This window comes from Numenius arquata, chromosome 17 (genome assembly GCF_964106895.1).
Source record: "Numenius arquata chromosome 17, bNumArq3.hap1.1, whole genome shotgun sequence".
NCBI lineage: Eukaryota > Metazoa > Chordata > Aves > Charadriiformes > Scolopacidae > Numenius > Numenius arquata.
This window is the reverse complement of record NC_133592.1, coordinates 2,868,483-2,890,586: the sequence shown is the minus strand read 5'-3', so window position 1 is coordinate 2,890,586 and position 22,104 is coordinate 2,868,483. Positions and strand designations below refer to the sequence as shown.

Here is a 22,104-nt window from a genome sequence, read left to right as displayed (position 1 = left end):
TTGCCGCCACCCCTCCCGCCTGGCCACGCTCCTCCTCCGGGCAAGGGTCTCTCCCCGCCACTAGCCCGGTGGGCACCCACCCCGGCCGGCGGGGCTCGGGACCCCCGGGGCTCGCTGGCTGCCCCCCCCCTGCTCACAGGAGAACAAGGCTGGGGTTACGCAGCTGCCTGTAGATGTGCAGGAGCTTCTCCGCCGTCGCAGCTCCCTCCTCGCCGGGGGGCGGCTGGTCCCGCAGGGTCTGCGCCTCCTTCAGCAGCATCTGTGCAAGGGAGATGGAGGTTGAGAGATGCACATCGGCTGAAGGTGTGTGTGGGGGGTCCCAACAGCGTGCACCCCCATGGGGAGGGGACCAGGGCACGGCGGGTGCGTGGCTCACCTCGTGGTTGGCCTGGATCTGGCGCAGGTACTGCATGCGGAGGTCGGGGGGTCCTGAGCCCTGCGCTGCCTGCTCCAGCACCAGCGTCTGTGGGGACCAAGAGCTCTGCTAGGGAGGGCCCTGCGGAGCCCCAACCACGGCACCAGGCAGGAGGCAGGTTCTCCAGTGCCAGCTGCGCTGCCCTGCTCTCCCCAGGCCTGGCACTGCACTTGCTGGTGCCAAAGCACCTCCAGGAAGGGTACCAGCCCCCCCCGTGCCGTGGGGACCCCACTCTGTTTAGCTGCCAAACTGACTGGGGTTGGTTCCCGGGGTGACGGCAGGGACCTCCCAGGGCTCCATGGCCCAAACTCCCAGAGCTGAGGCCAGGGCTCGAGAAAGGAGTGGGGTCTGCCATGATCCCCTGTGCCAGGCTGGTTTGCTATACCGTGGTGCCAGGAAAACCCTCCTGGAAGACCCGGCTGCTCCCCCCCCCAGGCTTTGGGCTTGCTTAGGGTCCCCCTGTCCCCCAGGGCCACATCTGCTGGGGCCAGTGGCACAGCCCTGCATACCTGGATGCGCCGGATGACGGCGTGGTGCATCCTGCACATGTGGGCCAGGGATGGGCTCTCCATCAGGATCTCCACGGCCTGGATGGGACCTGCTGGGCTGAGGTCGTTCATGGCCACCTGTGACAGCCAGCACAATCCTCACTGCAATCATCGCCGGGCAGGGCAGGGGTGAGGGTGGCCCCAAGACCTCTCCTCATGAGCACCGGGCTCCCCAGGGGGTTCTCCTTCCCCATCTCTACTCCCTGCACCCCCCAACCCATCTGCTCTCCAGCCTGGTCCAGGTAAACGCAGCCTGGATGGCGCCAGCCCAGCTGGGTCCATCAGACCCCTTGCCCAACCCCTTCGAGGGGCGTTTGCCCCCATCCCAGCTCTGGTGGCCATCAGGTTGCAGAAGAGCCCTCACCAGCTCCTCCAACCCCGTCCCAGGGGTACCACAGCGGGAAGAGTGGATGCCCGTTCCCTGACGAGACGCGGGGCTGCCATGCCAGCGGATTTAATCCTCGGGCTTAAGCCCAAGCAGAATTAACGCTGTCACTAATCTCATTGGCGATATTAGTGCTCTCAAGCGTGAGTCAACCCGAGCCAGGTCACTGCCAGCACGCAGGCAGCTGGCCCCCTCGGCATGGGGTCAACCAGCCGCGGCGGCAGAGCTGGGCACCAATTCCTATTTTTCCTTTGCTCTCAGAGGGGGGATTTTCGCATTAAAGGTGGGGAGACGAGCTGCAGCAGATCAGATTTATACCCCGAATCCAGCTGCGTTTTCCCCTCGCTTTGCAGAGCCAGCAAAGCACGACCAGCCAAACCAGTAGGGAAAACCCATTTCTTCCCACAGGTCAGGGCACTGCGAGTCTCTGAGGTTATTGCATCTCAGCGGGGCTGGGCAAGAGACGGCCAGGAGCAGGAGCCACAACTGCTCCAGGGGAAAAGCAGCAGCAAAAAGGTACCCTCAAGGATCCTGCGGATCAGCGCAGGCATGCTGGGAGGGGAGAGGGCACCTGCCTTTGCCCTCACGAGGCTGGTTTGCCGTGCAGGGACACAGCAGTAGCCCACTGCCCTGCCTGGCAGGGAAACGGGATCATCTGGGGGACACACACCCGCCCGGAGAGGGAGGGAAGTTGCCACAGCCTTTGGGAAGGCCACGGTTGGGAAAAGGGGGGCCGGTAGCCCAGCACAAAAGCCCCAGCCCCACAGCATAGTAGCCAGCAGGCCCCACGCAGCACCCAGGCATCCCCGACCCTGGGGATGCCAGCACGGCGAGGGCCGTACGTCACCCAGCTCACTGGCTGGGGCGAGGGGCTGCGGGATGGAGCAGGCTCCATGGGATGGGGGTGCAGGGGAGGGGTGTTTCTCTGCAGGGCTAACCCATTCCTTGCCTCTCGGACAAGCAGCTGCACCTCGCCTCCATCCGGTGCCGTGCCGCGCACCGAGGCCACCTCCCCGCTGCTCAGCACCGCGGCCCCGGCGTTCTCAGCCAGCAGCCAGCGCAGCGTGGCACAGCTCAGTGGGACATCTGGGGACAAAAGGAGAGAAATAAGAGCTTGTTACGCCGTTGAATTGCCCTCCCGGCGGCTCGGCAGCCCTTCTCAGGCCAGGGCGATGCGGGAGGGAGCAGTGCGTGCCCAGTGCAGCCCCTGTGAAACCAGGGCTGATACTGGGGCCATTCCCCTCCCCGCTGGGACAAGCTGAGCTTGGTCACGCAACTGCCATCGCGTCCACGTGCCAGCCCGTGAGCAGACATGTGCTGGGGTGGCAACTATGGAGGGTGACGCAGCCCTCCTCGCCCAAGGAAGGGGCTAGTGACCACCCCAGCCTGCATGCACGGGCTGTGACAGTGCCACCCTGGCCTCTCCCAGGGTGGCCACAAGCTGGGATGCCACCACCTCTCCCCACAGAGCTCCCGGGATGCTCCTCTCCAGGGACCCACCTGAGCCGGAGGTTTTCAGTGCGTTTTTCAGCAGCTCTGAGGACACCCTGATGGATGCTGCCGAGGGTGGCAGGTTTTCCTCTCCTGGGGCGTGTGGCAGTTCATCCGCTTTCACCCCCTCAGGCTCAGTCTGCTCCCGGGACACTTTGAGGAAGGTCTCCACAGGGTCTGGGGGGGCAGGGGGGGCAGCTGCCGGCGGGGAGGCATCCGGCCCCGGAGGGCTGCTCTCAAAACGGAGGCACTGGAGCATGTCAATGGTGCATTCGCTGAGGGGCAGGCAGATCCCCTCTCTGTCTGGGGAGAGGATGGGCGAATCGTCCGGCAGAAGGTCATCCAGGGCCTCAGAGGAGTCAGAGCCGCTGCCCAAAATATCCCGTAAACTGTAGTAGAGGGCACAGGAGATGGTCAGAGGCAGGTCCAGCTTGGTGTCTGCAGCGGAGCCGAGAGGTAGCGTCAGCTCCCTCTTGTTCCCAGGGAGGAGCTGGTCGATGGGGAAGGTGAAGGTGGTGGCCGAATCCACAGACTCCTCCTCTAAGGCACAGGGGCTGGCCAGGAGCTGAACGCAGAGGGTCCAGCCCTCCTCCAGGCTGTACTCGCTGCAGTTTTCCAGCAGACAGGAGATGGTGACGGTATCTTGGAGCAGAAGGCAGCTCCAGTTGGCAGTGACAGTGCAAGCAATGGGCTTCTGGCCTTCTTGGCCGGAGAGTAGAGCCGCGCTCACGTTCATCACCTGGTTCAGGCTGGCCAGGGCTCGGTTCTTCTGATCCACCGCCTTCTTCAGGAAGGAAACTCTGCAAGGACAAAGTGTCAGAGCTGAAATAGCAGGAGGGACGGCAGCCAGGACGCTGGGTCAGTGATAGGAGCAGAGGCCAGTGCCAAAGGCTGCTGCATAAAGGGCGCTGCAGCAGACGAGCCAAGAAGCCCCTGGCATGAGCCCAGCACCCGGAGTCACCCCAGGAACTCCCTGGTTCCCTCTCCATGGATCCCCGCTGCCTGCAGGATCGCTTTGCCCATGAGCCCCCATCAGCTGAGGAGCAGCTCCAGCCAGCCAGACCCTGGGAATCCCCCTGGAAAGGGTAGGGGGACTTGGCCGTGTCACCCTCCCCGCACGCAGATGGTCACGGAGGCCGGAGGCACGCGCTCGCCCTGCCTGTTACCGCCGATTTGGCAAGCGTGGCGGGGCGTCTGGGAGCGCCTGGCACCCTGCCTCTGCCACCTTCTGCCGCCGAGGCTGCAAACACCCGCTGGAGCCGGGTGTGAAACACTATTTTTATCCTGTTGAGGTCGGGAGGGGGCTTCCCCGGCTCCTGCACTCCGGAAAGGTAAATATTGGGGCAGTTACTGACACAGACCCCACGGCCGATGCACAAAACCCCAGCTTGGTGCCTGTAAACCGGGCAGCCCGCAGAGTAAGAGCACGTGGAGTGGAGCAGCCCCGACCTTTACCTCTCCGAGGTGTTTCCTATCCCTGACAGCAGCTCCTTAATCCTCCGGCCAGCCTCGGCGGGCGTCAGCTCCACGTCACTGTCCTCGGGGCTGCACAAGTCACACGTCATGAGGCGGCCCTTGGCAGACAAGGCCAGCAGCTCTGATTCACCTGTGGGCAGAGACGGGGGCACGTCAGGCAACAGAGGGCGGTGTAAGGGGGGCTGGGAAGGTGGCCGGAGCTTCCCTGATGGCTGAGGGGGTGGATGCAGGGGGACGAGGGAGCATCGGATGGCACTGCCTGCCCCAAGACAGCTGGAGGTATCACCTCTGTCTGCAGAGGGGTACGATGGAGACAGGACACGGACCACAACAGCGCCCCCACCTCGCACACACCTCCCCAAGAAGGAGCCACCCCACAGAAGGGAAATGTCCCCCCCCCTCCTGCCTGTCCTGTCCCTGTGGCTCCTGCTCGCCCACAGCCCCGCCGCCCCAGCCATGCTTCCCAGAGCTGGCCGCCCCCAAGCCAAGGCCAGCAGCAGCTGGGGGAGGCGTCGAGGGGGGGCCGCAGTGCCCGGGGAGCCAGTGCTGCCATGCAGGATGCCCAGCAGTGAGACGCATGCAGCTCTGCGGGCAGCGAGCGGGGCCAGGCACGGGCAGGGCTGCCTGCCCTCCTCTCGCCTGGGTGCCCCAGGAGCCTCTCCTCCCCACCTTTGCTCCTCGTGCTGCCCCACGCAAGGGGCTCAGCTACGGCTGTGGGTCGCTTTCCCCCCCATTTAGGCTCTCTGCTCCCTTCCTTCACACGCTGCCCTCCCTTTGCGGGGGGTTTAGCACCCAAAGCTGTGGGGCTGGAGACTGCAGGGCGTGCAGCCTCCAAGCAGCTGCACAGGAGCCCCCCGATCCAGACAGCGGCGTGCCTGAACCCCTTTTTCAGAGTGAGCCTCATCCCAGCTCGCTAGGGGCTCCCCACAAGCTGCCCTACGTGCGGGGAGCCCCAGGGGGACAGGCAGAGCTGCCGTGAGCATCCAAGGGGGAACCTGCACAGAACGGCCACCTCCTGTGAGGCCGAGCGGAGAGAAAGTGCGAGCGGGTGGGGAAGAGCCGGAGCTGCCAGCACGCCTCGCGTTCAGCCCGAGTTGGCATGCTCCACAGAAACGACTTACAAAAACGAGGGGAGTCAACAAGAACGGAGGAGGACGGAGCCCAATCTGGACCGTAAGGAGGGGTTGGAGATGCACGGGCCGGAATAGGTGACTATCCTGCCCCGCTCCACCCCAAGACCCAGCGCAACGCCCCGCTGCCGGCAGTACCTTCTGACGCCCGAGAAGACAAGGAAAGAGCCACAACGCTACAGATACTTAAACTGGCCGGAGACAGGACGGGAGGCAGGACGCCGGTGCAGCTCTCCGCGTCCTCGGGGTCGGAGGAATCACCGACCCAGTCCAGGTCGACGGCGGAGATGTCCGAGTGCGTGCTGTAATACATGCGGCTGCCGCTGCCGCAGGCGGCGCAGAGAATGGGCCCACGCAAGTAGTACTCCCTGAGCTCTGGCACTGTCGCCTCCTCCCTCTGATCCGCCTTGACGGCCACCATCTTCCCATAGTGGCCCACGGCCACTACGCAGTCACAGCCAGCGTCTCCAAAGAGCTGCTCGTCCTCGGCATCCTCCACCGCCCTCCGCTCCGTTCTCAAGGCCCCGATGAAGACGATGGGTTCTTCCAAATGATGGAGGATCTTCACCGGGGGGTCTGGGTTTGAAACGTCATGGCAGCCGTCAACAGGCGGCGAAGAGCTGAGGGCCTTCAGCGGGACGGAGCAGAGCTGTCCATCCGGGAAGCCACAGAGGATCATAGGAGACTCCAGCATGGCAGCATCGATGCCGAAGAGCAGGCTGAAGAGAGGCTCTTCCAGCACGAAGCCCCCCGAGCACCACAGCCCCTCCCCGGACCCCACGGTGCCTGGGGAGGAGGCGCAGCACAGGACGGGCAGGAAGCGGGAGGGGGGGCCGTCCCCTTCATCCCCGGGTGGGGGGCCGGGGCAGAAGCCCACCTCGCTGACCTGCCGGTACGGGGGACTCTCCTGCTCGGGGCGAGGAAGCTCGTACAGTTTCATCCACCATTTGCTGTGAGCCTGGGACAAGGTGATGACGAAGTTGCTGAGCAGCGTGAACATGCACAGGCTGGCGTCTGGGAAGATGCAGGCGTCCGAGTCCACGGGGAAGACGCCGGAAGGGCAATTGCTTTCTTGGCCGTCGCCATCCGTCTGCTCCATTAACCTTCGAGCAAAGAGGGAAGAGCTCTCAGCCAAGTCATGGGGTGAAGCCAGCGCTTCCCTTGGCCGCCTCTTACCCTGGCCCTTGGAAACAAGCTCCCCGCAGCACAGCTTTTAGCATCTGCTGCAAGAGCAGCGACCCGGAGAGAGCCAGGGCTTCAAACCACATAATGCTTCCCATCCCAGCCCCGAGAAGCGTCCCTGGGACTCCAGGGCTAATGGCACAGGGCTGGCTCGCATCCCCGGGGGGTGACAGCCGGCTCACCTGCTCTGCTGGTCCAGGGAGACGCAGTAAATGCCGCTGTGGGCACAGAGGATGTAGAGCTGCCGGGGCTGGGGCAGCAGCTCCACGTGCCACACCTGGTCGGGGCACCGGTACACGGCCTGGGTGGAAAAGTAGAAAGAAACGTCACCTTCCTATGGCACCCGGGCACGTGGTGGGGACGGGGCTGTTTGCCACAGGGCTGAGGGAGCCACGGTGCCCACGCCGCCAGGCCAGGCAGAGCCCTGCTCACCCACGCAGGGTAAAGAAAGAAACCACTCGCTCGGCAACGCTCCCTCCCCGGCAATCCCAACACGACTGCGAATTAAAGCAGTTATTTTCTCCAAATGCAGATTACAAGCAATTTTGAGGGATAAATCCATCCCTGGGCAGCAGCGCAGCTCACAGACCCAGCAGGACTTCCCTGGGCGAGGGGCGGCCACCCAGGGGGTCGGGCGAGGGGCTGCAGGTAACGAGGCAGCCGGTAACGAGGCAGCCCGTCGCTCCTGCTCCCCGAGGGGAAGGAAAATAGCGCTCAGAAAGCCAGTACATGCTCTACTTTTCCCGAGAAGGAGCACAGTGTAGGAGGCAAATCTTGATATTACAGCGACGGCTTTCTTAGAAATGATAATAAGAACAAATTAAAAAAAGAAGCCGCGTATAACTCAACACGACGACCGCTGTTAGTCACAGCAAAGACAATAGCCAAACCCTTTGTAGGTGAGAAATGAAAGAAACGTCACTTCGCTCGGGAGGAGAAAAAAAAAAACCCTTTTTAGTTTAATTAAATGTTTGTCTTGCAAGTTCAGGAGAGGGGCCAGACGGCAGCACCTCCAGAAAAGGGCCTTGGAGCTGGGTAACAGGGTCTGGCACCACTCGTGAAGTTCATTTGTGGATGGGGGACCCCGACGGGGGCACCCCAGGAAGGATTCTGGCCCCAGATTGGGCAACAGGGGACACAACTGGTGTCCCTGCCACCTTTACCCAGGACACCGGGCCCCAGAGCACCTTCCCAGAGTGGGGGACACCGGGATGAAGCCCACCCGACCCTGCCAGGCCCCTCACCTTCAGCACCTTCCCCTCCTGGTCGTAGACGTAGACGAACTCGCTGCCGTTGGAGAGGTAGATCTCGTTCTCGTGGCACAGCACCCGGGGCTTGCCCGCCACCAGCCCCCCCACCGGGCAACAGAAGCCGGCCAGGTAGTCCACCCTGTGCCCCACGTGTGCCATGGTGCCGGGAGGGAGCGGTGCCAGCCTGGGGGTGCGGGATGGGGGTCAGTGCTGGCGGGGGGGGGGGGGGGGGGGGGGGGGAGGCACCTATGCTCTGGCACCCAGGGAAAGGGGCCCCTCTGCCAACACCCTGGGGTGCAGGCTGAGTCCAGCCCCTCCCAGGGCCACTGACAGCTCCAAGCGCGTGGTGGCCCAGTCCCACAGAGCCCCACACCCTCCCCAAATGAGCCCCACGGCCCCCTCCATCCCTGACCCAGCCCCACAGCTTCCCCCCCCACTGAATCCCACAGCCCCCCACACCCCTCACCCAGCTCCACGACCCCCCTAGGCCCTGCCCCACAACCCCATCTTCCCTCCCTCTCAAAACCCTGCCCCCCAAACCCCCCCATTCCCCATCCCAGGCCCCCCACCCACAGCTCCGCAGCCCCCAGACCCGTCCCCCAGACCTAGCCCCCATCAGCCCGACCCCCCCCAAAAAAACCTTCCCTCAGCCCCTCCATCCCATCCCATCCCACCCCACACCTCGCCCCTTCCCCTCCCCCTTCCCCATCCCCTCCCGGTGGGGCTGCGGGTACCGGGCGGGGGGCGCGGGCGGCTCCGCTTTACGGCTGCGCGGCGGCCGCCGCAATGGGGCGGGGAGTTTGCGACAGGCCGTAAAGCCGCGATGGGCGGGCGGCACCCCCCGGGGTCGGTACCGACGGGGGGGGGGGGTCGGGGGGGAAAGAGATGGGTGAATCCCCCCCCCCTCCACTCGGCGGCACAGAGACGAGCGGGGCGATGCTGGCGACAGCGGCTTTATTAATGGCGAGCAGGGGCCAAGTTCCGCCCCCCCCAACCCCCCCCCCACCCCGAGGGCTGCCCCACAGCCGCCCCCCACCCTTCCGCTACCCCCGGGGGTGCGGGCCGTGTCCGGCCACTGGGACAGGTCCCCCCACCTCGGGCCTGGCTACGACCCTTCAGGCCGCTGCCTGTCGTGGTGTGCCCCCCCCCGGCATGTCGGGGGTCCCCCGGGCGGGCTGGGGCAGCCCCCGGCGGCGCGGGGGGGTGCTGGGGCCGCGGGCCCGGTTGAGCTGGTCCACGGAGGCCTCCACCTCGGCGAAGCGGGCCGAGAGCCGCCCCAGCTGCTCCTTCAGGGCGCTGAAGTCCTGGTACAGATGGTCCAGGGCCCCCGACAGCGACCGGATCCTGCCGGGGGAGGGAGGGGGGGAGGGAATAGAGGAGAGGGGTGACGGTTCGCGACACCCCCCATCCCGGGGGGCAGAGCCGGCCCCCGCCACCCCCCCCCTCCTCACCTCCCGTAGTCGGGGAGCACGGTCTGGTGGTCGAAGAGCAGCAGGTTCCTCATCTGGGAGGTGATGGCGAACTTCCAGTTGTCCAGGACCAGCGTCAGGTTGGCGCAGCCCTTCGCCGGTGGCCTCTGGGCTACGGGGAGCAGAGCTGGGGGGGGGGCGTGGGTACGCTTGGGCCGGACCCCCAGCTGCAGGCAGGACCCCCACCCCAGAACCCCTCTACCCCCGCGCCCTGGGGGCTGCTGCCCACCCTCAGGCTCCATCCCTGCCTGTGTCCCAGCGGCGGCAGCCCCTGCCCGGTGTGGGGGGGGTGGGGGTGTCCCGAGGAAGCAGGGGGTCCCGAAGGGGTTGGGGTATATGTTTTACCATCTGTGCCATCATCCCGCGCCACCGGCCGCCGCTTCAGCGTGGCGACACAGCCCAGAGCCGCGAGGAGCAGGACGGGGAGAAGCCGTGACATGGCGCTGCCGGGGAGCGGGGGGGGGAGAGCATGGTGAGAAGGGTCCCCGCCAGCTCCCGGATGGGGCTCCGCGTCCCCGACAGCCCCAGGATGTGGACCCCGAGGCCAAGTGGCCGCGGGCCGTCGTGTCCCCGAGGGCCGGGCACGTGGCACCCGGAGCCATCTGGGCCTCCTACCTGCGCTGGGGTCCCCGGGCAGGCGGACGAGGAGGAGGAGGAGGAGGAGGAGGAGGTGGCCGCTGGCCGGGCTCGGCTCCCCCGGCTCTGGCTCCGTGCGGCTCCCTGCCTTCCCTTTTCAAGGCGCTGCTCTGGCGCGGGGCCCGGCCGCAGGCCGCTCTGATCGCAAACAGACCGCTCGGCCGCCGCCGAGCCACGGCCAGGGCAGCCCACAGCAGCCAGGGATGGGGCGCAGCGTCCGTCCCCGTCCCCCCCCCCCCCCCCCGGGGGAACAGCGCGGGGAACAGAGGGCGGGAGACACGGCGCTCTCGTTTTCAGGTGCTTTTTATTCAACGTTACTCGCTAGACCCTGCGCCTGGGTCACTCCGGTCCCGGCACCGCACACCACTGCCACCCCAAACACCAACAAACCCCGGGGGGAGGGGGGGGGGGGGGAAGCAAACCGCAGCCCGCAAGCCCCACAGCAGGGCCGGGTGGCCACGCCGGCGGGACAAAGCCTTCGGCAGAGCCCAGGCAGGGGATGCCGTGGGGCACGGGGGTCCCTACCATGCTGCCCACCCTGTGAGGCACACAGAGGGTCCCTGCCACGCTGGCCGGCTGCGGACAGGGGGGACAACGCTGTCCTGTACGCCCCCTCCTACGAGGGGGCCACGGGGCAGTGATGGAACCGGTGCCCTGGGGGATTTAACGAAGGCCCAAACCCACAGCACCGGGGCAGGGGGTCAGAGGCCCTGCGAGAGGAGGACTGAGCCCCCCAGGACACCACGGGCATCAGCCTGCCCCCTCCCCTGCAGCCTGGTGTGGGGCAGCCCCCCCCCGCCCCCCGCTGGGGTCTAACGGAGGGGAGAGAGCGGCAAGAGCACAGCGCGACCCCCAGCTCCGGCGCTGCGCCCGGGGGGATGCAGGCACAGGGTGAGTGCCAAACCCCCCTCTGTGTGGTGACACAGCACATGGTGGGGGGGACACACCGCTCTGGCAGCCCCCCCGGTGCGCCCAGCCAGCAGCCGGGTGCCGAAGCGGCGTCTCTGCCGCGGGAGGGAGAGGCAGCGAGCGCGGCTCGGCGCCGTGTGTGCCGCGGGAGCGGTGCCAAGATCAGCGCTGGCACATGCCCGCCCCTCGCCCGTTGCCAAGGTGGGGGGGGGCCGGTCCTGCTCCGGGAGCGATGCCAGCGCACGGGGCTCAGCCTGGGGGAGCCGCCGTCTGGCCCAGCGCCGTTAACGGGCGTCTGCTTGCCCTGCCCGGGCCATTTAGAGCCAAAGCTGTCGGCACCCGGGCAGCCGAGGCTGGCGGCAGCCACCCAGGCGGGCAGGGAAAGGGGAGCAAAGCTGTGGGCAGGGGGGTGCCAAAGCCTCCCCCTCACCTCTGCTATGCCAGGAGGCTGCTTTGGGCAGGCAAGCGGGCAAGGAGGGAGGGAGCCTGGCTGGCCACAGCCCCCCCGACTCCCCAGCGCTCGCCCAGGACAGCAGCGGGGGGTACCGGGGGGTGAAGGCTGAGGTTAAGCGTTGGTTTCCCGGGCTGGGGGCCAGCATCAAGATAAAGCCGGGGCCACCGGCTCCTGCTGCGACTACGGGGCTGCCCCTAAAAGGGAGCGAGGAGTAACTGGGGAGGGCTGGAGCCACCCTCTGCTCGGCTCCGCACCCCGGGGGGGCTGATGGGGGGAAAGCAGAAGGGAGGACGGGGAAGGGACAAGCACCACTCCTGCTGCTCGAGGGTTTGCTCTGTATTTGCTCTGCCGGCGTGGCTAGGTCCGGGGCAGGCTGCACATCTCGCAGTGGTCCGTGCCCGGCTGGTTCATGAAGGTGCAGTGCTGGCAGGCCCACATGGCCGCCGAGACGGCGTGCGTCGAGCCCCCCATGGCACCGTACTCCTGTAGTCCTGAGATCTGGACACCGACTGTGCCTGCGAGGGGAAGAGCTGGGTCAGAGCAGAGGGAGAGCGCGGGGAACAGGCAGGTCCTAAACCCAGAGCGAGTTTCCCGTCCCAACCCAGGCGGGGGGGGGTGTGTCCCTGCTGAGATACTGCCCTCACCCCCCCCAAGGCTGGCACCCTGTGGATCCCACCCTTGCAGCCCCCCAGCCCCACTCCCCACAGCGGTGACTGCTTGGGACCAAGGAACCGCTTTCCTCCCACCCAAGCCTCCGCGGGGGCTTGAGAGCAGTGGCACAGCCCCGGCCCGAGGGACGAGGGACAAAGGACCCCCTCCCAGAGGGACCCCCTTTCTTACTGCAGAGCTGCTCAATGGTGGCCCACTGCTCTGATTTCTTCCAGGTCTGTGCAAGCTCCTCATTCTTGGTCCTCACAGCTTCCAGCAACAAGCTGATGCTATCCTGAAAGCCGTTAAGAGAGGAATCAGCGCTGGGCACTGCTCTGGGGCCTCGGCTGGAGCTGTGACCAGGACGTGCCTCCCTGCCCTCCTCCACCAGCCGCAGCAAAGCAAGAGTCGCGAGTCCGAACTGCTGCCCCTTCGCGTCGTCCCACTGATGTTCGCAGACAGGGAGCAAGATGGGGTTTATCCCTTTTGCTCCCCCCAGCATTCAGAGAGAGATCTAAAACCCAAATGCTTCCCTTTCCCTTGCGTGGAGGAGTTACCAGCCACCCGCTGTGCTCCCCGGCGGTTTAAACCCACCGTCCCGGAGCCCGTCCCCATCCCCATCCCCGCAGGCAGCCCCGGCCCGATCTCCAGCCGCCCAGGGTCAGCCCCGCACATGCGCCGTCCTCAGCGCCCTCCGAGCCTCTGGCAAACACATGGCCCGTTTCGCTGGCGTCCTGCTCCCACCGCCAAGGGTCCGGCGGCGCAGATGTGAACCAGGGGGCTGGGTGGCCGCCAACCCCCCCACACCTCCCCCCCGTGCGTGGCCAAAAGAGGCAGAGCTGCACGGCCAGGAAGTCGTTGGCCTCGTTGAGATTTGGGGGCTCTGATCTCGTTATCGTTACGACAGGAATTTCTGATTCTGAGGTAGTTTTTTTTTAAAAAAAAATGTTTTCAAGCTCTTGGAGCCGCAGCCAAGTCCGGTCTGTGACCGGGCTAACGACTGCCGCCCCCCCCCGGCTCCCAGCAGGGTGTCGGGAGCCCTTGGGCTACTCGGGGGCTTTGGTTTCACTGTTTAAACCTTTTACCAACAGCTCAGCCTGGAAGAAGCAGCGTTGGGATGTGCTGGAGGTGGCAGGCTGGGTCGGTCACCTCCACTATGCGACACGCTGGAGAAGCTCAGGGCCATGGGGACAGTGACGCTGATGTGACCCTTTCCTCCTCATTACGTACCCGCAGAGGCATGACCTCGTTCGTGACCAGGAAGAGGAGCAGATGGAAATCGGAAATGATGTCTAGGAAAACGGAGGAAGTATTTTGGGACAAGTACGTGGCCAAGCTGTGGAAGTCCTACAGAGAGGGAGGAAAAGAAATAAAGAGAAGTCACTTCCTCTCCCGTGGTAACTTCATTTTCCTATTCACATCCACCAACAGACATTATAACATTCCTGTCTCTCTTGAGACTCCCAAAACCAGATCCCAGGCTGGGTGACTGAGCTGCAGCTAACAAATTCCAGAGGAAAGGATCTTTGGGCCCACACCAGCTCCCCTGTCTGAGCCCCTGAACAACCCCAGCACACAGAGCTGACCCCAGACCCAGGAGATGCTGAGTCAGCTCAGCTCAAAGCCAGGTCCCTAAGAAAAAGGGACAGATGAGGACAAAGCAGCCCCTTTTCTCACAGCTCCCTCTTTTTCTCTGCTCTTGAACCCAGGGCATCCTCAGAAGCGAGGACCAAAGCTGTCACCAAACAGCCGACCTCTCCTGCTCTGTGACAGGGCCACAACGGGCAGCGATCCTTCTCTGGTGGTGACTCCTGGAGGAAGCCTTTGACATCCTTGGCTCAGTCTCCATAGTGAGATGAGCTGTTGCTGTTCTAAAGCAACTCGAGCCTTCTGTGCGCTGGCAACACCCAGCAGGAGCCCCGAGCCGTCCAGCAGCTGCCTCCGCTCAACGCTACGGGCCTCAAGCAGTAAAAGTTCTCTATGTTTTTAAAATCGCTGCAGGAAGAGAAGTCAGTGCTCTCAGAGCTGAAACAACCACCCTTGTCCCGCTCCCGTCTGCAGGGTGAAGGGGGTCCCGTGCTGTCACCGTGGGGCTGGAGCCCACCAACCTCTTTGGTGCTGTCTGGGAGGTGCCAGCCCTGGCACAGACGAGGCACCTCGGTCTCCAGCGCCAGGGAGCAGGGCGTGCAGTGGCCCATCGACACGCAGACGCTGCTCCAAGCAGGAAGGGACTGGACTGAACCAGGAAGGGGTGATTTAAGGGCAAAACTGCAGCCGTCCCGTGGCAGATATTAGTAAGTGCGAGGGAGACGGGCGACACGTCTGTATTAAAAGCAGCTTTGGTACAAATCGCTCCTCACCTGAGTTTCTCCCAGCACATCGCGGTTCTCGATGGGGAATGGGTTTTGAGAAATAGAAAACGTGTAGACCGGATCCTTGGGGAAAGTTGTAGTAATCTAAAAATCCAAGAAAAGACCATCAGAACACTGACAGCGGGGAAAAAACAAGTGGGGTACGGGAAGAAGGTTCCCGATGGCCGAGAGCAGCCACAGGCACGTCAGAGCTCTGCCAGGAAGAGAGCAAGGAAATACAGCGGGGATCTTCGGATGGCTTGTAACGGTTAAAGCGATATTATATCCAATTGGCACATTTAAAGCAATATTCCAATCAACACACCCCTTCGCTCCTGGCAATCGTTTCTAATGAAGCTGGAGGGAGATGTCCTGAGCTTGGTCCCGTGCCAGGGATCTGCTGCTGGGGGGGCCACCTTAACGCCAGGGAGGGGACAGGGGAGAGTGTGACCGCCATGCCTGGCCACAGTGTAGCCCGGGGACCGTGCCACTCTGTTGGGGGCTGGAACGGGTGCCAAGAAACCCCCTTTACACTTCATCGAAGGGAGTCACCCCACGCTCTGGGTGCCCTCACCCTGCCTCCTCCCCGCACCCAGTGCCAAAGGGACAGGGAACGGGGCAATGCGGCATCGCACGCACGGTACCGAGCTCACCAGCCGGTGTTTGGGCCAGCTCCTGACATTTAAACCAGTCCAGATTCTGGGGGCTTGAAAGCTTTGGTGTCAGTTACTGACTGCTGGGACCTGTCGGCGAGGCCCTTTGTGAGGAGAGATGCAGAAATACCTGCCAGGACAGCATTAACTGGAATAAAGCCTTTTTTTTTTTTTTTTTTTTTTTTTTTTAGGAGACAAAACACAATTTTTCAGAAATGCAGCTTTCCATCCAGACTGCTCCCAAATGCATGTTCCATCAATCTGTTTTCCTCTTAATTACACCCCAGGTAGCCCAGAAGCACAAGCATTTACTCCTGGAGTAATAAATATGCTGCAGCGCTGCTGACTGGCACGGGGCGGCCGAGGGCCCCGCACAACGGCCCCGTTGTTCCCGACAGGACATTCCTCTGTGCGTGTCACACGTCCCATCGACAGCCGGGGGTGCCGTTCTGATAAGGAATACACACAGCAGACAGAAAACGGGGAGGAAGGACGAGCCAGGGGAAGCCTACCGGTTGCCAGCCCGTGCCAGGGGCAGCTGGACCAGCCCCAGTTGCTCCGGGATGGATTTAATCGTTATTGGCACCACCTCTAACTCCAGCAATATCATCTGTCATCTGAATTATTTGCTTTCCTGCCTTCCACCCCGTAATAGTTTCCTTTCGAGCCAAAGGGCAGAGCCGTGCCCCGGTGCCTGGCAGCGCTCGCTCAGGGGCAGGAACAACCCTGCTCCGGCCAAGCTGCAGCCTCAGCTCCCTCCCCCCAGAAAAGGCATTTCTGTGCAACCAACCTGGGCTGCTGAGTCACTAAAAGGAGCTGGATTCTTAATCGCTGCTAAGAGACAGACAACTGGAGCTCCCTAATTAGCTCCCCGTGAAGTAGTGCCCGGCACATGTATCTGTGGGGCTGGAGGCTTCCCCTGCTGCGTGGCCACGTGCCAGCGCGGAGCCACGATAAGGCACAGGCAGCGCTTTCCCAGTGTGTTCCCTGGCACCAGGGCAATCACAGAGTCACAGAACAGAGTCACAGAATGGTTCAGGTTGGAAGGGACCTTAAAGACCATCCAGTGCCACCCCCTGCCCTGGGCAGGGACACCTCCCACCAGACCAGGTTGCTCCAAGCCCCCTCCAACCTGGCCTTGAACCCCTCCAGGGATGGGGCAGCCACAGCTTCTCTGGGCAACCTGGGCCAGGCTCTCACCACCCTCACAGCAGAGAATTTCTTCCCGAGATCTCATCTCAATCTCCCCTCTTCCAGTTTAAAACCCTTCTCCCTCATCCTATGGCTCCCCTCCCTGATCAAGAGTCCCTCCCCAGCTTTCCTGGAGCCCCTTTAGGGACTGGAAGGGGCTCTGAGGTCTCCCCGGAGCCTTCTCTTCTCCAGGCTGAACCCCCCCAACTCTCTCAGCCTGTCCTCGCAGCAGAGGGGCTCCAGCCCTCCCAGCATCTCCGGGGCCTCCTCTGGCCCCGCTCCAACAGGTCCTTCTGATGTTGGGGACACCCAGAACTGGAGGCAGCACTGGGGGGGGTGGTGTCTCCCCAGAGCGGAGCAGAGGGGCAGAATCCACCCCCCCCCTCACCCTCCTGGCCACGCTGCTGGGGATGTAGCCCAGGCTGTGGGGGGCTTTCTGGGCTGCCAGTGCGCATTGCCAGCTCACACTGAGCTTCTCCAGGAGCACTTCAGTTACCTCAGAGCTACACCAACCTCTGCACTAGAAATGCCTGGCAACAGAGGGAGGAGAAGGAAAGAAAATCTGCCCTATGAATCACCTCCAACAGGAATTTCAGAGGTGAGTGAAGAACCTCACTCCGCCCTGACCACCTCCCGCAGACAAGTGCAAGGAATACTTACGTCTATGATTAGGTACTCAACCGGGAGCGGGCGAGCCAGCTGTGTGATCTCGTTGCCAAACTTATCTATGTCCTGAAAGAAGAAGAATGTTGTTATTATTCAGTGTGGAAACAGAGCGAAGCCCTACGGGATCCTGCCCCGGAGACACCCGGGCAGGAGCCCAGGGATCCTCGGCTCCGGCAGATCTCTAAGGGCAGAGAAAAGAACCTGCTGGTACGTGGCCAGGTGCTGCCAAGCTGCCCCACGCCCTCTCCATACACCAGGATCTCTCTTTCCACGTGGTCACAAGCCACCTCGGTCTTATTTGCCTCAGTCATCACCGCCGGAGCTGCCCGGCATTATCTAAGCAGCGTAAATGCCATTTAAGGAGCAGTTTTGTCTAAAAAAGGAGGGACGGGGCCACATTTGCTTCCCCAGCCAAGGCAAACCTGACTTTCTGCAAAACCAGCCACGAGTCTCTCATCCAGCTCTGGCTTGGGAATTGGAAATCCAGGCACTTTCTCATACACTAGACCTGAAGAGCCAGCACATCACAACGCGTAAACTTGTTTTGCTTTGCCAGACGAATTGAACATAAAGTTTAATTATGGAGAAAAATGGCCAGCATATGTTCATTAATCATAAAATGACAATTAGATGTGATTTATGTCAAACATGCCGAGTTCAAACACAGCTTCAGAAATAAATTCATGAGAACTGACACTTTTCATTAAAGATTCTGTAAGAGGGGGTTGTATTTTCTACCTAAATCATCACTTAACATGTTATAAATCATTCATTGAGCCCCATATAAATCATACGCCCATAATTTCCAATCGGGGACCTTCCATTAAAGTTTACATTTACTGAGCTCACAGAAGTCCCAGTGGCTGGAGGCGGACCCGGAGCCGAGCCGTCACCACGTCACCCTGACGGCTTTGGGGGAGCTCATCGAGTGGCCACGACCCCCCCCCCCTGCGGGGTGGTGAGCGGCATCCCTGGGACGGAGCAGGGATTGAGGTGCCCAGGGCTGACACCCTCCTCTCCCCAGCCCTGTTTTCTCCCCCCGGAGCATGCCACTCCCCTGCTTATCAGCATTTCTCGGTTACGCTAGTATTTACACAGCAGAAATATGCGGCGTGGCAGGCAGCAGCCCGCTCTCACGCTCCTCTCGCCCGGCACAGCCAGCCGGCCAGCGCCCCGGCAGGCTGCGGCACGCTGCTCCCCCTGCGGGCACAGCCCCCTCCCCAAGCATCCCCCGGCCCCGGGAACCCTGCCCTTTGTACAAAAAAATAAAAAAAAAATAAAAAACCATCTACCTTCCAGTCTTTGAAGCGCCTTTTAAAAGCTATTCCGATAAGGATCTTTCCTCCTTGAACATGACAGGTTGTTGGCCCTGTGGTTATTTCAGCAACGAGCCTGGTGGCTCGTGGCCTCAGATCTCTCTGGCTCTGACAGGAGCAGGAGGAGACGCGGAGCCTTTTCAGGGAGATCACAGGCCCTGAAAGCTAAACCTGCTTCTAGATCTCGGCGATACCGCCGGAGTCAGGAATCAAATCCAATCAAACCGAATCGGCTTCCCCGATGCAATCCTGCCCCTGCAAGAACGAACCTGCAACAACTCACGCATAATTAGCCCATCTGGAATTCATTTTCAAATCTAATTAAGTTCTAATATGCAGAAACATTTTTCCAGCACCTGTTCGCTTTAATCTCCGCCTCTGGGGATTTCCACGTTAAATGCCTTCTTTTTAATGTCATGCTGCCGAGGCCTTCAAGACATGCACGAGGCTGTTAGTACCAAACTGGAACCTCGCTCCCCGTGAGTCGAGGACACGTCCCGACCCTGCTCCCCCCAGAGAGAAAAGCGCCCCCCCCCCCCGCCCCAGCACTCTTCTCCAACCCCCTCGCACCATTTTATTGGGCAATTACGTTTTAAAGGCCTTAACAAACGTCAAACCGGGAGAAAAACATCTTCATCCTGAACTTGGCAGCGGCCGGGGCTCCGGCAGCGCCTCTCGGCACATTATTGCTGCAGCCCCGGAGCCCGAGACCCCCAAAGGCAGGAGGGGGGGCCAGGAAGGGGTTAACGAGGGTGCAAGTATTTGGCTGCTGGACAAACATCAAGCATCGAGGCCTGGAGGATTTGGACAATGAATCATCCCCAAGACAAACTGGAGATTGCATCAGGGGCTGCGATTAGAGCCTTTCGGACCCAACTAGAGCCTTTCGGACCCGCTGTTGGGAGGCAAACGGAGGAGGTCGAGCAGGGAAAAGGATGGGAGAGAGCGTGTCGCAGGGACGGGAAAAGCTTCTGGGTGGCTTCGGGATTTCCATCCGAGGGCGAGGGGAGCAGCCCGGGTGGCTGCCAGCCAGGAGGGACACTCCTGGTCCACGTCCCAGGGCTGGACAGCCCTCAGCATCCCACGCCGTCAGCCTTCCCCATGGGTTCGCTCTCACCGTGGAGCTGAGAGTGTGTCTTCTCTGTCCTTTCTGTGTGTTAATAAAGCCCGGTCTCGCTCTTCCCTCTGCCGAATTCCAGGAGCTTTGCCGGGCGGTCCTGCCCCCTCGCACGGACAGAGCGGCCGACGCGCAGAACCGAAGTGACTTTTCCAAGAGCGATAGGTCAGTGAGAGTTGAAACCCTTCTCCGGAGACTCCTCAGGAGCTAATCAAGCATCCTCCTCCCCAGAGCAGCTGGGACATTTAAGGCTAAGGCGGCTTTTCCAGTCCAAGGCGAAACCCTTGGTAGGAAGCCAGGCAGGGGAAGTCCTTCGCTGCTGGTGCAAACTCCCCCCGCCCCTGCAGCCTCCCCACCGGGTTTTTCCCGAGAAAAAGATTTCAGAGAGAAGGGGAGGAAGCGACACATGTGACACCGGGGACAGCCTGGCTCAGAGGCTCGAATCACGGGGCTCCCCCAGGGCCACACTCAGCAGCTGACAAGCCGAGGCCCCGGCAGCATCCCGGCTGCTGTAAATGCACAAAACACGCGAAGGATTCAACGGGGACAAAGGGCTCTTTCACAGCACCGGTGCCATTGCGAAGGGCTTTCATCTTACACCGTCCCACAGAAACTCGGGGGAATATTAAGGCAGCTGTAAAACACAGTTCATGGCAAGGATGACATCTTCGTGTTTGTACTGAGCGGAGACAAATACCTGTGATAAGAGACCAAGCCACCCAGTCCCCAAATTCAATTATTCACGTGTTTCAAAGGGCCTGTAAAACACGGTAATCTCTTTCCCCCGGCAGCTGGGGGGTTGAGATGCCCATGAAGCCAGAGCAGATGGGTCTGTGGGGAGTAGGTAGGCAACGCCAGGGCACTGGGCTCAGAAGACCAACCGCAGGGAGCTGGGAGCAGGGGGACACGGGAGATACGGGGGACAGGAGCCCAAAGCACGGGGGGCAGGAGCCCACTGGGAGGGATCGCAACCGGCTGGGGCACCTGCAAGCAACTTCACCTCTGAATAAATCAACCTACGGTTTGGAAGGTACATTCTTAGCGAAATCAAAATCAACACGGGTATTTTCTAGAGCCAGATGGATGAAGGAGGCAACTGCTTGAGGACAGAAGGCAGGGAATGGAGAATGTCCAGATGTAACACCCAGCTGGGCTCCCCCTCACCCGGCTGAGAAACGGGGTGAAGCGGCCGTTGCAACATCATTATCTTTGCTCACAAAGCGAGCATTTACCCCAATTTGGTCGCCTGTGTTTTGACAAGAGCTACTCCTTCATGAGTTTCGTCGCACTCAACTCGCCAAGAAGCATGTGCTGGTTGGGCAACGTTCAAACTGGAAACGGCGCTGAGCCGTGACGCTCCGCAGACAACCCGGGAGGCGAAGGGGGATGTTTTCTTCCTTCCTGGCTAATTTTACCTGGAAAGGCACCTCAGAGGAAAGCAACTTGTACTCACGGTCCCTAAAGCCCTTGACTTTCACGCTAGAGCAGAAGTCCAACCTTCCCAGGCCAGGAAAGCAATGGCCGCGTGTAGAAAGCGCGCACTGCCAATTCCACTGGGGTGGTTCCTCTAAGCCGCAGGGCTAGTGGCCAACATAAAGAGAATGGTAAAGAAATACAGAAATCACAAGGCTGGAGGCTGAGGAAAAACGCCTCAACCTCCTGAGGCCGGACAACGCCAGTGCCATCAGTTTTCCTATTTCCATGGAAGAAAAGCGCATCTGTAACGCACCATGGAGGTGAGTCACGCTCAGGCAGGACCAGCTGCAGCCCCAGGGGACTTAGTGGCCCCTGCTCCGACCCCACCAACACCAAACGTGGTGCAAACCATGGAAAAAAGGGTTTGCTGACCAAAAAAGGCTGTTCCTCTCTTTCCCAGCACCTCCTCGCTGCGGTAAAGTCCCCGAGGCTGCAGTGCGGTTCCTCACAGCCCTCCTGGCCTGTGGAATTACCCATCCGGCTGCATTTCCCAACAGCCACCCCTGGAATAACAGCGCCGGCTGTGAGCGGAGGTATGAGACTCCCTCTCTGAACACCGTGACTGAAGTGCAGTTGTTGGTTACGCTTCGCTGGAGACATGAACGGCAGCACCTTCCCCTACTCGCAGAGCCGAAGGTAAATCTGCTGCCTTACCCTGCTGCAGACAGATAGGAGAGTTCCAAGGGATTCTGCCTTGCATCTGGATGCCTAGCTGTTCTATAAATACATCCACACTACACAAACACCGGCCTTTCTGGTCCTCGTCCAATTAGAATAAATTTGTAGAGCTCCTTTCATCCTAAAGGGCTTTTCAAATGAACACTTGCATATTACACAGAAAAAAAATATAAGGATTTTTCTCTCTACCAGCCATAACTTCTCAGTCCGAGACAAAACGCAGCAACTACTCAAAAGCACAGCTTTCTGCCCAAAGTTAGCTGGGGGGGAGGGGGCGGGCAGCACAGAGGGGAACCCCCACGTCAAGGACTGGGGAGAAAGCTGCGTGGCTCCTGCAGTTTTGGGGAGAAAAGAGGGAGCAGGACGCTGGACCCCGAAGCAGCCGCCATCTGCCGCCAGCCCAAGCGCTGGACTCCTCATCCTGCATTGAACCAAGGCTTTGACACCATTGTTGTCACCAACCCAGTAACTATGAGGTAGTGTCTCTGACCTCAAGCCTCGCACATTTAATGAGACCCCGAAGGTTTTCAGAGCCGGCAGTGACTAAGCTTTCCATTGATTTAAGAACATTCCAAAAAAACGAAGGGATCCGACAGCCAAACACGTTTGAGGCTGAAGGACAATTACACCCGCCAGAGCAGTCCTCAAGCCTTCCTTGAGCAC

The 22,104-nt window shown here is 61.5% G+C and overlaps 2 protein-coding genes across 3 annotated transcripts in view; both read right to left on the bottom strand.

Moving 5' to 3' along the window:
• Positions 1–133: 133 nt before the first annotated feature.
• On the bottom strand, positions 134–8,203 carry FAAP100 (FA core complex associated protein 100). The gene is made up of 9 exons (XM_074160309.1): positions 7,872–8,203; positions 6,810–6,928; positions 5,584–6,548; positions 4,295–4,445; positions 2,849–3,639; positions 2,298–2,434; positions 925–1,041; positions 377–463; positions 134–259 (listed from the first exon to the last, which is right to left on the bottom strand). The coding sequence occupies exons 1-9, from the start codon at positions 8,034–8,036 to the stop codon at positions 134–136; spliced, it is 2,658 nt and encodes an 885-aa protein (XP_074016410.1). The 5' UTR covers positions 8,037–8,203.
• A 2,073-nt stretch (positions 8,204–10,276) lies between these two features.
• The window catches only part of NPLOC4 (NPL4 homolog, ubiquitin recognition factor), a 32,204-nt gene continuing 20,376 nt past the window's right edge, over positions 10,277–22,104 (bottom strand). The window contains exons 13-17 of one of the 2 annotated variants that reach the window (XM_074159943.1): positions 16,849–16,920; positions 14,354–14,449; positions 13,224–13,340; positions 12,186–12,288; positions 10,277–11,860 (exon numbers count right to left, since the gene is read on the bottom strand). In XM_074159943.1, the coding sequence (XP_074016044.1) occupies positions 11,703–11,860; positions 12,186–12,288; positions 13,224–13,340; positions 14,354–14,449; positions 16,849–16,920 (546 nt within the window). In that variant the 3' untranslated portion in view covers positions 10,277–11,702. The remainder of the gene's footprint in view (positions 11,861–12,185; positions 12,289–13,223; positions 13,341–14,353; positions 14,450–16,848; positions 16,921–22,104) is intronic. The other variant, XM_074159942.1, reaches the window with a different exon arrangement.